At 40.2% G+C, this 17,083-nt stretch overlaps 1 protein-coding gene across 1 annotated transcript in view; it reads left to right on the top strand.

Moving 5' to 3' along the window:
- pth2ra (parathyroid hormone 2 receptor a) overlaps positions 1 to 17,083 on the top strand; it is a 72,843-nt gene that overhangs the window by 9,809 nt on the left and 45,951 nt on the right. The window contains exons 3-6 of the mRNA XM_026144345.2: positions 3,163 to 3,273; positions 3,946 to 4,070; positions 7,676 to 7,773; positions 14,741 to 14,924. Coding sequence (XP_026000130.1) covers positions 3,163 to 3,273; positions 3,946 to 4,070; positions 7,676 to 7,773; positions 14,741 to 14,924 — 518 coding nt within the window. The remainder of the gene's footprint in view (positions 1 to 3,162; positions 3,274 to 3,945; positions 4,071 to 7,675; positions 7,774 to 14,740; positions 14,925 to 17,083) is intronic.

The following is a 17,083-nucleotide window of genomic DNA, read 5'->3' as shown; positions in this document are numbered from 1 at the left end:
CATCAGCAGACTTTCTGCATCCTGGTTGATTCCCACATCTGGCTTTGTGTCAAATTCTTCCCTTTGGGCTTTAATTGATGTCATTTATAATATGCACCATTATCCCCATATCTAAATGATTTAGTCTCACGCCTCCCTGTGATGTCAGGAGCTGCCATTAAACCTTTGGCCTTCTAACACATTCAGAAACTGTTGTTCCATCTATTTCCTTTCAGATCTAAATAGCAATTAAACGTGTAAGTGGCTTTTAATGAAGGATGGTCAGTGAATCTGTTTTTTTGGCTACTCGCTAAATAAACAAGTCACAGATTTTGTTTCCTGTTGAAAGGGTGTTTGGAAAAACTTGCCTGCTGAGGCAGTAATTAGATGTCATTAAAAAAGAAAGCAAGAGTGAATAGTTTGAATTGAATCCAGGCTCAGTCACTGTAATTGAAATTATACAATAGGGCTGTGCGATATGACCAAAATCTCATATCCCGATATTAAGACATCTACTGTTGATAACGATATAAATCACAAAAATGCAACATTTTCTGTAAATTCTGTGAATCTCGGGCAGCTCGACTTGCGTGAAGTGTTTCCAGCTGGGCGTCGTGTACCTCAGGGGTCTCGAACTCCAGGCCTCGAGGGCCGGTGTCCTGCAGGTTTTAGATGTGTCCTTGATCCAACACAGCGGATTTAAATGGCTAAATTACCTCCTCAACATGTCTTGAAGTTCTCCAGAGTCCTGGTAATGAACTAATCATTTGAATCAGGTGTGTTGACCTAGGGTGAGATCTAAAATCTGCAGGACACCGGCCCTCGAGGCCTGGAGTTCGAGACCCCTGGTGTACCTGGAGTCGAGTGTTTTAACCAATGCATGAAACGATACATTTTTAGACATAAGTTGTAACGGCCGCTGTTTTCTTTGTGAGTATTTATTACACGGCGTGCTGCGGGGAAAAGCCTGTTCTAACGTTTGAGTCTGAGGTTTATTTTTTAGCACCCGACGGCTCTTTTTTTGCTTCTCATCCGTAAACACTGCATCTTTCACGTCATTCAGTTTATTTTGAAAAGTCTCAACAGGATCTTGAGCTTTATTGTGAAAGGTTTATGTGGAACAAACGGACACGCGGTGGTTTTACCGTCGTTGTTGCTAACGACAACGCATAAAAACAAACGCTTGTCCGTCTGTAGTGTGGTTATATTAAATATAAGAGAAAGAGAGAACTTTAAGAAATTAATATAGCCACTACAGTGACCATCAAAATGATGAAAAAATATTGCCGTTAACATTTTATTTTGCGACACCACAAAACAAACGATTGCGTAAAATGAAACGATAGATGTTTTTATATCGTTATATCGAACAGCCCTATTATAATATTACAGGAACACTTAAATCACACATCAGGTGATGACAACTGAAAACCTCAACTCGTGTCTGTAATTTGATTAGAACAAAATGACACAACAGCAGTCAGTGGAAGCTGAAATCATCAACCCTTTGAGGTGTGGATTAAAAGTTTAGATGATCAAGTGTTCATTTAATGGTTTTTCATCAGAGATTCTCATCTATATTAAGATGATTTCTTGGCTGCACATTCCAATGTGGCTCTGTTGGATTGATACAGTGAACTCTTTTGACTTATTAAGCACAAAGAGACAAAGAGAAAACAAAACAAATAAAACGATAAAGCAGATGCACGAACACCACAAAACAAGGTTAGACACATAATTACCCGAATCTCTGTTTGGATAGGAAGGTCTTTATCTGTTTTTAAAGCCTTCTCTGAATTCATAACAAAAAGCTTAGGGCAATGAGGAAACTCATTCTGGAGTGTCCAAGTCGTCACCACCGCAAAGGCCCGACACCACAAAGAGTCGGGCCTTTAAAACTGCTGTTTTAACCTCCTAGGACCTGGCATCCACATATGTGGACATCACATTTTAGGTTGTCTAGACCAAAATACTAAATTTTGCTCTACAATGGCCTGATATCCACTTATGAGGACATTATACTGCCACTGTTCTATTGAAATTTAAAACAAATGTCCTCATATGTGGATCTCATTTTTCTCAAACAAAAATCAGGTAAAAACATTCATCAGGTCCCAATCAGCCCAAATAACAAAGAGAAATTAAAAGTGCACACCATGAAAGAATTCGGGTTTTAGGAGATTAAAGGCACAGCAGTAATCTCTGCTCTGAAAACTAAAAAGGAGATCAATAATAAAAGCTCTGAGACCAACTGGGGAGAGCTAATTTTCATGTTTCATAAACCAGTTTGAGATGATTTCGGAGCGTTACCCAGCCATCAGGTGATGGAAACGCTGTGGATGTAAATGGACGGACCTGCTCAGCAACAACGCTCAGGTAGGCTGTGGGATTCAAACAGTGGGTCCAAATAAACATTCGCCACATCGTTTCACCACCAGCCTGAGCCGGTGACCTGGGATGGAGCCACACTTGTTTGTTTTTAAATTAAATTCTGAATCTGAATATCGCAGCAGAAATCGAGACAGTTTTCCAATCTTTTATTGTCTTGTTGTGGCGACACCAAATTATAACCCGTTTCCTGTTCTTAGCTGTCAGGAGCGGCCCCGGTGTGGTTTTCTGCTTCATGGTTCGGTGTATTATATTCAGAGACGCTTTTCTGCATACCTCAGGTGTGAATAGGGGCTATTTGAGTTCCTGTTGCCTTCCTGTCAGCTTAAAGCAGTTTGGCCATTCTCCTGACATCTGCGAGACATTTGTGCAAAGGAACTGCCGCTCACTGGATGACAGACCTTTGTTGATCTGCTGGCATTTTCTGAGAAAAGCATCTCAAGGATTTACAGTTTCTGAAATACTCCAACCAGCCTCTCTTGAACCAACAATCATGCCACATTCAAAGTCACTTAAATCCCCTTTCTTTGCTACTTTCATGTTCACTTTGAACAGCAGGTTGTTGTGACCATGTCTACATGGCTAAATGATGTGCCGAGCTGACATTAATGAGCAGTTGAACAGGTGCACCTAACAAAGTGGCCTGCGAGCGTACAAGCCTATTCGCATCACAATGTGAATGGATATATATGATAGAAGTCCATATTCTTGGCATGTAAAACGAACTAGCACACATAGGAAAAACAGAGGGTATCATATCGGTGACGTGTTGACTTCTTCATCTTCTCACTGCAGATGAGGTGTGCCCTCCAGACTGGGACGGTCTGATTTGTTGGCCCCACGGCTCCCCCGGGCTCATCACCAAGGTCCCCTGCCCATCGTACATCTATGACTTCAATCACCAAGGTTAACACTTTTCTTTTCCAGCACCGAATTAGAGCTTAACATGCAAAGAAAAACTCAAACTGTTCAGCGAACATCTAATACAAGCATTTTCAGCATGACTCGTTATATTCTCAGGTAGCGCGTACAATCCGAAAAAGAGTTTTGAGGATTTTGAAGGTCTTGGACAAGATGAAAGTTTGCTTTTTGAGAAATTTTGCTCTGATGTGTTCTTCACAGAAAAGTGGAACATCATATTTGGTGGATAATTAGTGAAACTTTTTGGTCCTTACAGCAGGATTCTTGAATAATTTCAGCTTCATATTCAGGCCACAAAGAAAAAAAATTAAAGAATTAAAGTGGAACGAACTCTGTCCATCACATCGAGCGTCAACATTAATGTTTTAAATTCAGTCATTAATAGTTTGATTTACATCCGTTCTTTCCCTGATGTGAAAGCCACAATGAATTGAAGGTAAAAAGGTTTTTAAGGGCATTAAAAATGATTTTTTTCCCTTTTATACACGACACAGAACTAAGGTGTAGTTTTTATTATTCATTGTGATTAATAATTTCAGATCACCTGTGTAAGAATAGATGTGTTTGGGCCATTTATGCATTAGTTACTTAAACCTTTTTAAAGGTGTTTTTGTTTGAGTGAAATTATTTTTTATTTTTAAAATGGGCATTTTGTAGGACATGCTTACAGGAAGTGTGACATCAACGGTTCCTGGGTCTTTGTGGAGCAGTGGAACAAAACATGGACCAATTACTCAGAGTGTTTACGCTTTCTCCAGCCCTTCAGTGACGAAGATGGGAGAGTAAGTATCGCTATAAAATATTAAAGTTGCAGCTGTATGTGTGAAATGTTTTCCATTGTGAGTATACAGTAAAAGTCTCCAGCTACCCCTCATTCTGTACATTTTGCTTCCAAGCAGCCAGACTTTCCCTTAACTTAAGCCTGACGACCTTTCCCGGGTGCATACTGCACGATCACACCACTGCACCACCCTTTTCCCTATTATTAAGGAACTCAACACTGGCTTTGAATCATTCAAACAAAACAAAAAAGGTCCTAAATCAAGAGATGAAGCAACTAGATGTGTCTAAAACAGACAAGAGACAACAAAGAACCAAATTTAAATTGTATCTTTTGGCACTTTATTACAAGCAGCCTGTTGCAAAGACACATTTCTTCCTGTTTCTTCAGCTGAAACCATGAAAAATGGCAAAGATAACACAGTTTGACAGGCATGAAATAGTATTTTTACACCAACACGCTGCTATAAGCTGAAAACTTGGCATTGTTGCCTCTTAAAAATTTTAAGGACACTAGACAAGTGGAGAACAAAAGAAGAAGTGACAGGCCTAAAAACGATCCACTGCAGATGAACAGTGTCTGAGAGCCACACAGACCCGACGCAGGAGCTGAGAGATGCACCTGAACCTTCAGCTGATCCACCCGCTGTTCACCGAAGCCTCATCAGAAATGGAAGGGTGGCTGTCAAGAAGTCATTTTTAGAGAAGGGAAGCGGGAGGAACGCCTGATGTGTGCTTTAGACAAGAGACAACTGGGCTGGAAGTCAGTGGAGTGATGAATCTAAATTTGAAAATATTTGGTTCAGATCTTCATCGGTTTGTCTGTAGGAGGTCTGGGGAGGTACACTGAGTATCTACACTTGCCTGTAACACTCTGTGATGGGTTGGAGCTGGATTTCAGCCAGTGTTGCTGGAGAGCTTGTTAAAACGACTGAAAATATGAACGCAGAAAAGTACCATTAGATTTAGATCTACAGTGTAATCCTATCTGGAAAGCATCTGATTTCAGCATTCAGGCTGTGCTGAAGAAAAAAGCAGCCATACAATTTCTTTGACTTTTAAGCTCTTTCAAAATGTACAAACTGTGCTTTCACCTCACATACTGTTTCCATGTTTCGATAAATTGCTGCCATATCTTCCATTTTCCCATCTGAATGTAAATAAACGAGGGGTGAATCAAGCCTCGCGCAGTGTTGCACACAGGTCAATAAACATACATAGAGCAGACCTCTGTGAATAAGCCTGGATGTTCTCTGAAACATCTGCTGCCCCGTCTGCTCCATCTTACACAAACATCTGTTTTGTGGTGCAGAGCTTCATATTCTTACCTCGAGTGTCTAACAACCAAACAGCTCCTCATCCTCCGAAGCTCACGTTCTCACCCTTTTTACTTGTTATCCTTTAACACATCACAGGCTGCATATTTATGAGTTGTTAGCTGTTCATTATGTGTTCCTTCTCAGGTTGTAGAAGAAAAATGATTAAAGGAAATCTGAAATACTGCTAACTTTTGTACAGCAGGATTATGACAGTCTTATTTTCTACTCAGTAATCAGCTCCAAAAAGCATTTCTTACATCCTCTACGGTACCGTCCGCCCAGATATGCCCCCCCAATAAAATACAAAGCAGACATTTGATAAGGAAACCAAACAAAGTGTTCTCAGAAGCTGGTGACTAATCATATAGCAGAATTATTTCAGGACAAATGAGGACACTGTGCTCCAAGCAACCAAAAAATAAATAAAATTTAAAAACATGTAATCATTCAGACAGTCTGCATCTCTTGAAGCTCAAACATATTAATCAATAAAGCCTAGCATCCGCCATAGTGATTAGTGTGCTGTTTGGTATGATTCATTCTGAAAATATCAATTTTAACTGCAGATTTTGATATTTTAGCCATTTGAAGGCAGAAAAGGATACAAAATCTCAATAATTGGAGAAGTTTTCATCTCGCCATCCGTCTGTTTACAGCCATTTAAATTCTCATATTTCATCTAAAAGTTACTTTCAGTTACTTTTCCCCTTTCCTTGTTTTGCCTGCTACACATATAAGATGTTAATCAATTCAATTTTATTTATACAGCGCGAAATCACAGCAACAGTCGCCTCAAGGCACTTTATATTGTAAGGCAGACCCTACAATAATACATACAGAGACAAACCCAACAATCATATGACCCCCTATGAATAAGCACTTTGGCGACAGTGGGAAGGAAAAACTCCCTTTTAACAGGAAGAAACCTCCAACAGAACCAGGCTCAGGGAGGGGCGGGGCCATCTGCTGCGACTGGGTGGGGTGAGAGAAGGAAGACTGGATAAAAACATGCTGTGGAAGAGAGACAGAGATGAATAATAAATGGATTATCCAACCTGACACTACATTAGTGACATTAATATGTCTTCACGTCACCTTTTAAAGCAGCTTTTGTAAGTGTATTCACACACATATTCACACAGCAGACAGATAAATGGAGAATCATTAGTATTTGGACTCGTTACCATGTGTTTTCTTAGGTCTTTTGTGTGCGTCTCTAACAGCTCCAGGGGGAAATATTTGACTTTTTAGCTGCTAACTGCTGCTGTGTTCACCGGCTAATTGCCAGCTTTGGATGCCTCATGTCAGGAGTCAGTTGTACTGTAGTAGGAAACAAAAAGTAGTCGACGTGCTGCTGCAGAGACTTTGCTTTACTGAGACACTTGAGTTTGGAGGAGTGACAAATTGCAGCCGAGTGATAACAGATAACAAGCTTCCATTCAGTGTTGAATTATAGAAAGTTGGGCTGTTTCCATGAAAACAATAAAAAAATAGTAACTTTATAAATAAAAAAGTTTGCCTCTCCAACCTGCTAAAAGCTCTCCACAAACTTGCTTTAGATAGAAGAATCAAATCTACAAGCCTCCGAGTCCTTCATCCAACTTGGCTCGATTGCAGCTTTTGTGAAATCACAACTGACTTTGAGCGACTGGTACAGCTTTTTAACGATAAGCCTAACATGTGCTTAATATCTCAAATTTAGTTTGAGGCGTGTTTAACAAAAAGACTTCCAGGTCTGTCGCTTTATAAATGATGGATCAGCTCAGCCTTAATTTCCCTCCATCATCATTTTTCTTTACAAAGAATTAAAATCTTGTCAAGAAAATTAATAATTCTCTTATAAAATTAGCCTTTTAATTTCACTCCACACAGCTTTTCATATTCAACCTATTCATCTAAGCAACCACACTACCCTGGGGATGTCATCTGCTCTGAAAATAAAACATTACCAGGAAGAGAGACTTATAGCCATCTTTTGTTTTTGGTATCAGCTGGATCTTCTGGCTGCTTTGAGCCTAACCACTCCTCGTAGAGATTACATTATCTTAGATTTCCAGGGAATGGATTTGCTGCTAAAACTCCTGAAGTAATTTCTACTCTATCAAAGATTAGGGATGTAATGCTGACTCATTTTTCTGTTTTAATTAAACTCCATTCGTGCTGGGCTTCCATGTTCTCATTGCAGCCCCGTTTTTTCCACCATACCATTGTGAGTCATGATTGTGTAAATTGTACCAGTCTTGTTCAGAAGTTGACTAAATAGGAAATGTCTCTCTTTCTTGTCACAGCAAGACTTCTTTGAGCGGCTGTACGTCATGTATACCATTGGCTATGCCGTGTCCTTCAGCTCTCTGCTAGTGGCCATCATGATCATTGGATACTTCCGGTAAGAGAGCAGTTTTTGTTTTTGCTTAAATCATAAACTGCAGTTTGTCAAATCTGAGCTTCTGCAGATAGAAAACACATCAGTGGGAGCCGGACTCCTGCTGCACATCCTGCTTTGGATTCTGAAAATCAGCAGTGGCAGGAACTTAAAAATAACAGCAACATTTAATGCCTTACTGACTTGAACTTTACAGGTTATGAAAATTCCCCAGCAGCCGGGATATTTATATTCTTGTGATGCCTCTGTCAGCTCCCTTGTCAGCTGGAATATTTGTGTCCTGTTGCCTCATGTACCGTTTCGAACCACATCTAGAGGATGCAGAGTTGAGTATACTTCAAATGGCAGAATGCTAATTAGTCTAATTTAGAGTGTGGTGATGGGGACGCTGCCGTCTCACACATCTGCATATGGAAATGTAAGATGTGCTCATTACAGATCTAAACTAAAACACATCCACTCTACTGGACATGTTAGAGATTAGCAGAATAAATAATGACTCATCTGTATGTCCACATGAGACAAGTAGAGATCATTTTATGTGCAGTGTTGACGTTCAGCGGCAGTGCAGCAGTAGATGTAGCAAAACTGACCTTCAGGAGCCAAGATTTTCCCTTAGCAATTATTTTAGAACCACAGCCACATTTTTGAAAGTTTCGACAGTTGATGTAAATTTTTTACTTTGTCCTGTCGTATTGGAGCGTAGATATGAGTACCCAGAACGCAGCTTTCAGAGGCAGAATGGACAGAACAAAAATGTGAGCCGTGTCTCATCAAAGCCCAAAAATAACAAATCCAAAAGAGAACAGAGTCCAAAATGCAAAGTAACTAAAGCCAAGAAGAGCAGAGAGGGAAACATGCAGGGAGGCTGCAAGAAGACAAATACTATAAATACACACAAGGAACAGGTGAGGGGGATTACACAGGCGAGCTCAATCATGATAAACACAAAGTGGAAGTAAAACTAATCAATGCCATGAAGGGAAATCAGGCTGGAAAATAAAAGAGGAAATAGAAAACTACTAGACACAGATACTGAAACATTAAGAGGCACGGGCGAACAGAGAGGGCAAATGTATAAGCGTAGGGAAATGAGAGGGACAAACGACAAAGAACGAAAGATTGAAGGAACATAATGGAAAATTTAAGACCCCTGCTTCTCCGGGTCAAGCTGACCGTGCCGAATGAAAGGCTCTGACATGCTGTCATATTCTGTCTCCATGTAATCTTTCAGAAATACCACGTGTTGATGTACGAGTTATCTTTTATTACACAGCGCTCGGACCATGGCAGAAAGATAGCTTGTCTGTATAAATATTCTAGGCTTGCAGTCCCTCTTGGTCAAAATGCAGGCTACTGGCATGTTGTTTGACCCCTTTGCAAAGGTAAATGAAACTCACAAAGGCATCCTGTGTTCCTCAACAGGAACGGTGCAAGAAAAACTCAAAATAGGAACTGACACTTATTATAAACCAGGAATAAAAAACTGGACAATCATAAACAAACTAAGAACATTAAGAAATCAATCAGAAAATACCAGAAATATGAGAACATACTAAACAATATACACAAGGACACAGGGAGCCATTCTTATCTGGCTATAAGGTTAGCATACAAGTCACATCCTGTGTAGTGTCATGCAAACACATCCCTAATTACCAGGTCCAAGAATTCAAAACAAAGTCGTGCACACTTCCCCTCCAGTTCGTCATTCCCTGCATCGCCATCTGCACAGAGCTTGGATCCTGGTAAGCAGTCAATACCATGCCAACTGTTGCAAACAGCCTGGCTGGAAAGACTGAGAATTAGATTTTGGTGGGACTGAGTGTGAAAGGGGCAATCTCTCTGTTGATACGGTGTACTGTTGAAGTTGTAAATACACTGTAAACATCGACTTGTGCCTTCTTCTTGAAAAAGGGATCGGACCGATGGCTAGCTTTAACAAAATATGTGTCAGACTGACTCTGACCAGAACCCCGGCATTTATCCATGACTGCTACAAGTTTTTACATTTGTGATCCAAATAAAGAAAAATAAACGGCCTTGTAGATAAAACACAAATACATAAGAAAGATGTCATCCAAAAGAAATTGTTAATAGTGGTTTTGTAGTAGTTTTTATTTGGATATGTTTCCAAGCTTCTTCTTTTTTTAAATTAAGAAATTAATCTAGAAAAAGTTGCATTTCCTGCGAAAATGCAGTGTGAATGCCGTGTAGTGGAATCTGAAAACAGCAGAAGGAGAACTATCTGCTGTAGAAACTGAAGTCTTTGCTGAAAACCGTTGTATTTGAAAGGGTACACTGAACAATATCAATAAAGCACACTGAGTGCAAGCAGAGAAGACGTGTGACAACAGCCACAGGTAGGATTTGAACCTGCACCACCAGGTCTCACGGCAGCTGCTCATCTCACTGAGCCAAACTAGTTCTTGTCCCAAAGACAGATATGGTGAGAGAAAAAATGTGCAGGGTCCCGAAGAAGCTGAATCGTGCTGAAAAGAGGTGAAGAAGCAGAACTGTATACTCAAAACAGGCAAAAAGGCTGAAATTCTGCTGAAAGAGCAGAAGAGGCTGAAATTGAATTGAAATTGAAAAGAGCGGAACTTGAAGTTTCTGCTGAAAATAGGTGAAGAAAACCGCTGAACAACCTGGAATTTGTGCTGAAAAGAGGTGAAAAAGCTAAAATTTCTGCTGAAAAGGGTGTAGAAGCTGAAATTTGTTCTGAAAAGTGTTAAAAAAGTTAAAGTGTTTGCTGAAAAAAATGTTGCGGGATTCGAACCCTCCTGCTCTGAAAACGGCTGCTCATCTCACTGAGCTAAAACACAGCTCAGCCCGGCAAGCTAACCTGGTGATCACACTGCTAATGTGGTCCCATTCATTCAAATGAGTCAAAAATGACATAGAAAGCTTAATATTTCAAAAAGTATAAAAGTTATCAGCACCAAAAGATATAGCTGGCATTAGCAGAATGAGCAGAAGAGCTTAAAATTTGAATGGTGAAAATCGAATGAAAACTGAGGGAGTAGTTAAGCGGCAAAGAAACGGAGCAACTAGAATAAAGTAGAAGATTAAAGTTTACAGAGAAACAGGATCTCAGTCACGGTATTCACACTATTAATGTTGAAAGTGGTGCCAGTGGAGCTTTTCACCTGGACCACATGAAGGACTTTTTCCTGCTGTGCTTCTGCACTCTGGGAATAAAAGTGGTTTGCTGAACATCTGTGGAAACCAGTAAAGGAATGGATACAGAATCTGATCTTCAAAATCACAATGGCCATCAAAGTTATCAATGTCCATCACTGATTAGGGTAAATTAATTTCTTAACTGGTTCGATTTAAATTGATTAGTTCTAACGAATAACAGCTTCTGAATGATGTTATTTTAAGTAACCTTGAAAAGGAAACTGCAGAATCATGGGCTCAGTTATTTTTAGTATTTTTGAAGGCAGGTTATATCCAAGCAACAGGAAGATACCTCTAATGATCCGGTAACTGGAGACGGAGCAGCCAACCACATTCATCTGAAAAAGACTCTGCAAATTATGTGACTTACTGTAACAGCTTGCTTCCTTACATAAGAGGATTCAAACAAGTGTAAAGAAATATTTTAAATTATGAAAATAAAAGCTTTGATGTAGATGAAAACCTCGTTTCACATGGACCTGAGAGAGATGCAAGTAAACAGGAGGCGATCATTTCAAACTGCCTTTGATTTTGCAGTTCCACTGGCAGGGCTCTCCAGATTTATTATGGCGTGTTACGGTAGGTGTAATAATCCCATCAACACTTCAAAAACTTTTTCGAAATCCCTGCCCACCTGAAATTGTATATCACACAAAAACCCACTTACCGGTAACTGAAGACGGCATTTCTTAAGATTTAAAACCTGAGTGTAAGAACTGGTCATTTATGCAACACCAGTGTTACACGTTCCCATTTAGAAGCACCTCTCCTGCCTTCTGCATAAAAATAATCCAGAACAATGAGCTCTGTGCCACCACTGATGGGTATCCTGTGTGTAGGTAAACTTCCTCCTGATTTTAACACCAAGTTTTGACTGGGTTGCTGGATTTGATTGCGAGAGATGGAAGCTGAAAGTTGAGTAAACATCCTCTTACTCTTCAGATGCTAAAGTGCCCGAGGTGATCAGAGATGCATGTTTAAAAAGGGAAACTTCAAACAGAGCACATTTTCTGGATCATTTGCAGCTGAAATTTCAAAGAGCCATCAAGGCTCCGTTTGACAAATACAGGCCTTAAATCCAGTGTTTCTGACTTCTTAAAGTGCCGACAGGATCTCTCCTGGACGTACAACACCACAGCACTGGCCAAGAAATCACAGCAGCGTCTCTTCTTTCTCCGCAAACTAAGAAGAGCAGGAGCACCAGCCCCCATCATGTACACTTTCTACAGAGGCACCATCGAGAGCATCCTGTCGAGCTGCATCACTGTGTGGTTTGGAGCCTGCAATGCGTCCTGTCATAGAACCCTCCAACGCATAGTGAGAGCTGCAGAGAGGATCATTGGTGTCTCTCTCCCCTCCCTCCAGGACATTTACAGCACCCGTCTCACTAAAAAAGCCCTTTGCATAGCGGCTGATCCCACGCACCCAATGCAAAGCTTCTTCAAGCTGCTGCCGTCAGGGAGGAGACTGCGGAGTCTCCAGGCCAGGACCAGCAGACTGAAGGACAGCTTCATCCATCAGGCTGTCAGGAAGCTTAACTCCCTCCCGATTCTGCCCCCTCTCCCCTCTCTCCTCCACGGTCTCACTGAACTCTGTCACACACACACAAACACACACACTCTCTGATTCACTCACTGGCCTGCACCAGTTACCAGTCACTTTGTGGAGCATTGGACTGCCATTACCTCATAAGACTTTGTTGCTACACTTTCTCTTACCGTACACTACTAAATCTCCATTTGCACTATTTGCCTATTTGCACTACTCTGCCTGGTTTACACTCAATGTCACTTACCCATTATATTGTATATTATATAGCTTTCTTGTTATATGTAAAATTGTATTTATTTAAATTTTTACTTTTTAATTATTTTACTTGCATTTTTAATCACTTTTATATTTAAATATATTTAAATGTTCATTTGCTATTTATCTAGGGATTGAGAGTAACGCAATTTCTATTCTCTGTATGTCCTGTACATGTGGCAGAATCGACAATAAAGTTGACTTTGACTTTGACTTGACTTGACAAATCTCTGATTCTGATTCTTTATCAGCCCTCAAAGCTCCCGCTGCTGTCTGCCTCAGTTTTTGTCTCTAGTGATAATGTACACAATGTGTGTTAGAAAATGTAAAGCGCCCTTTAAAGAGCTGCAATACATTAACCCTATGCAAGCCACAGTCAGCTGTGCTGAGCAGTGCAGTGTTTTCCAGAGTAGGAAAAAACAAAAACACACAGGGATTAATTGTTTTGAAGTATCAGAAACTTCAAGTCAGTTTTGATGTTTGACAGCAGTTTGAATGCAGAGACGAGTCTGCAGTCATTATTTTTAACGTTTTGTGGTCTGAGTGATGATGATGAAATAATACTGCCAATTATAGATGGCAGTATATAGGAGTGAGGACAGTGTTTAACTGATGTAAGGGTTAAACATGGTTATATAAATTGTCATTTACACTTTCATTAAAATAAATAATAAATAATGTTTGTATGGCTGTTGTGTTGTCATATTTGGGTAAAACAGGACAAGATAATGGTCATCAAAAAGTGTCTTAATCCCCCCCCCAAAACAAACAAACAAACAAACAAACAAACAAACAAACAAACAAACAAACAAACAAACAAACAAACAAACAAACAAACAAACAAACAACAAAACAAAACACAAACACAACAACAACAACAACCTCCTCCCTGCTGTCTTGAAAATAAATTATGGAAAAAACATCTGGTTATTTAAACTTACTTTATACATTTGCAGTTGAAAATTAGGTGGAGACATTATGAATTCATCATACTGTGAAGGCATGAAATATAAACACTACACATGTTTGAAAGGTCCGTCGGAGCGCAGCTGCCTCGGTGTTCTCTACCACAGTTTACCACTTCTTAAAATCCAATTAAGGAAGAATAAAACACATAAGCTGAGCTTCAGTCACATGTTTGAACAAACCCCAACTGTTGAGTAAAATACACCAAACAGTTGCATCATCTTCAACCCTGAAGACAATGACTTGGCCACTCGTTTAACAGGATTTGTTCCCCCCCCTCTCTCTGCCTCATGTTCCTGTACTGCTCATGGTAATTATATGCAGGAACAACAGGAGCAGTGACAGCAACACTAATACTTAAATAGTGAATATTTGTTTGCAAGGTTTTACAGTTTTTAATGCTCTCTGTGTTTACTGCAGCAAAACAGAACAGAGATATAGAAGTGCTGCGCTGGCTTTAACAGAGGCGTACTCTTATCCTTGCACAGTTATATAGCCAGAGACCCGTGCTTACAATGAGACAGTTTGAAAATCCTTGACAGTTTCTTTACCGGCCATACGGTGGAAAAACTCAGTACACCTGTGTGTCACGGTGCTCTGTACGTCGATGATTTACAGGGCAGGCATGTGCTGCATCGACAGTTTCACTCCTCTGACAGAAATAGACAGGATCGCTGAGGATTCATCCCCTCTGTCAGCTCTGTTTATCTACTATTCACCAGCTCCTCTTCCTGTTGAGGCTGAATGTTGCATAAAACTGGTGGATTATTTTCTGTTAAATGGAACACACATATACACATTCAACTCCTATAGCTGACATTACAGAGATGACACAGGAGGGAAGAAGATCGTTTAAACTCTCTGGCTTTACTGGTGTTTGTGGTCATGAGATCATGTTTTTTATACTTTTTTGCATTTCTACTCAACAGTGCCACAAGGGTAGCCTTGGACTCATTTCATCATTTATGAGAAATGCTTTGCAGTTTTTATAACTTTGTCTTTGCTTGTGTGGCAGGCGTCTTCACTGCACCAGAAACTACATCCACATGCACCTCTTTGTTTCCTTCATGCTACGAGCAGTCAGCATCTTCGTGAAGGACAAAGTTGTGTATTCCAGGGCGGGATTGCAGGACTTGGACTCTGCTCTGCTCGACAGCTTAAAAACTGTTAGCATAGCATCACTGGACAAGTCGCAGTATGTAAGTACCATGCACATTAAATAAGATCCAAATTAGAGATGTGGTACAGTGTTTGTTGGAATGAGTGACTTTAATCAGGATCATCAGGTGTCATTACACAACAAAGCCAGATTTTGTTTCTGTGTATTTCTAAGAATAATAGATTTTACTCACTGGACATATAAAATTCATGCAAATATTTTGCACATTAATATACTTCAGATCTTAATGCAGCCGTTCACACCAACCATATAATTTCACAGGATGAATTTGCAGCATTTATTTTTTGAATTGAACCTGATTTTTCAGATGCAAATAAAAAAACTGTATTGATTGAATTATAAAAATCCTCAAAAAAAGCACAGTAGGGTAAAATGAATCCAAGAGAAATGACAAACTCAAACATCAGAAAGCGTGCCAAAGGAAGGAAAGCAGTGAGAACTGCTGAAGCGCTCGTAAACAAACAAGCTAACAAAAACAGACGGCAACACATGAATAAATATGCACACAGGGCTGATTGGCTGATGAGGATCAGGTGGAAACAATCATGAAATCACAAAGAAAAAGACCTAATCTCAGTGTCCACCCTCACACACTTGAAGCATCATCCAGCTAAGTCTGTGAGGGCTTAGGGGTGTCCCACGGTCAATTTGTCAAGTGCGCGAGGACCCTTTGGTGGATATTTTGAGCCTTCGTACAAACTTTCTCCAAGTCCAAACGTCTGCAGAGTGGCCTGAGGGAATTACTCACACAATACAGTGCTGGGACATTAAACATGGGTTGCCTCAGAAGAAATCCAGTACAGAAAAAAAAGTTAAGAACAGAAAATCTTTGGGCAAAGCAACCACCCCAAACTTTAAATAAAATCAGAAGAATTAAAAAAATGAGTAACAGGTTATTTGACAATGTCAATGTCACGGCTGTGCAGCAGCCAGGATTTAGACCCAAGACAAGATTAAGCTACCCCCCCCCCCCCCCGAATCACAACTGAGAATAAAATAAGAACAAACTAAGAAGAAAAACACAAAGATGAAACAAAGAAACAAACAGAACTCGAGCCCAAAAAACCCAAAACATTGAGCAAAAGTCCCACGATTCAAAGTGAGGTCCTTAACATCAGACAGGAAGTCTTTAAACATGTTGACGTCAAAGCTCTGCTGCTGACCAATCAGGTGATGTCACTGAAGTCAGCAAGGGTTTTGTGTTTTTTCAACCCGTTCTCACTCCCAAAGCGTAACATTTTACGCTAGGTGACAAATCGTCACCATATTACGTTTTCGGCTACCCACCACGTTCCTAAATGACGACCTCGGAAAAAGAGGAAATATGAGAACCGTCTGGACTGAACCTACACATGTTCGCTCTTTTTCTTCAAATCGCTTAGAAACACGCTATTTAACATCATTAAAGTCCTGGATAAGGTCAGGAATAAGGTTATGGTCAGGGCTAGGGATAAGGTTAGGTTTAGGGCTGGAATACAGGGCTGGAACGTCTATTACTGCGGGAGCGTCATTGCACTGGATTCCAGCCATAACCCGCCGCGTACCATAAGAACGCCGAATGTCTCCTTTCGCGTTCCTCAGGAACGCCGCGGGACGTGACAAAACGTCGACATGTTACGCCTCGGGAGTGAGAACGCTCTGGTTTTTTTTGATCACTGGGTTGATGTTTGAGACTGAACCAACCAGACAAAGGAAGCAGAACAAGACACTTTCAAAATAAAACACGACAGAGAGCACCACAGAGCACAGGTGGACACCATAACAACAAAAACGTTAATGAAAAATCCCCACAAAATAATCATGAACTGAATGTCGCAGGAGATGTGGATCTGAATATGAAGAAGCGGAACAGTACACAGTGAACACAACGATGGGATGTTTTTAGAGAATTTTCTATGAAACAAAAACAGAGAGAAATGTCTAATAAAATGGAGTCTGATTCAGTTATAACCCCGAGCAGCTTGATGTAGACAGTGACGCCAAAACTTCTAATGGTTTGACGGTACTGCAGATGCATTCAACCTGTGTGACGTTCAGAGGATGGGTTAACAATTCTATTTATTTATCCATTTATTTTTTTTGCTTGATCCCTCGTAGGTTAATTTGAATGTTGTAAACAGCTCTATTAGTCCTAATTATGATGTTAATAACAGGTGACTTGGGTGTTTATGTGTACCG

This window comes from Astatotilapia calliptera, chromosome 16 (assembly GCF_964374335.1).
Source record: "Astatotilapia calliptera chromosome 16, fAstCal68.1, whole genome shotgun sequence".
In the NCBI taxonomy this organism is placed as follows: domain Eukaryota; kingdom Metazoa; phylum Chordata; class Actinopteri; order Cichliformes; family Cichlidae; genus Astatotilapia; species Astatotilapia calliptera.
This window is presented reverse-complemented; position numbering and strand designations above follow the sequence as displayed.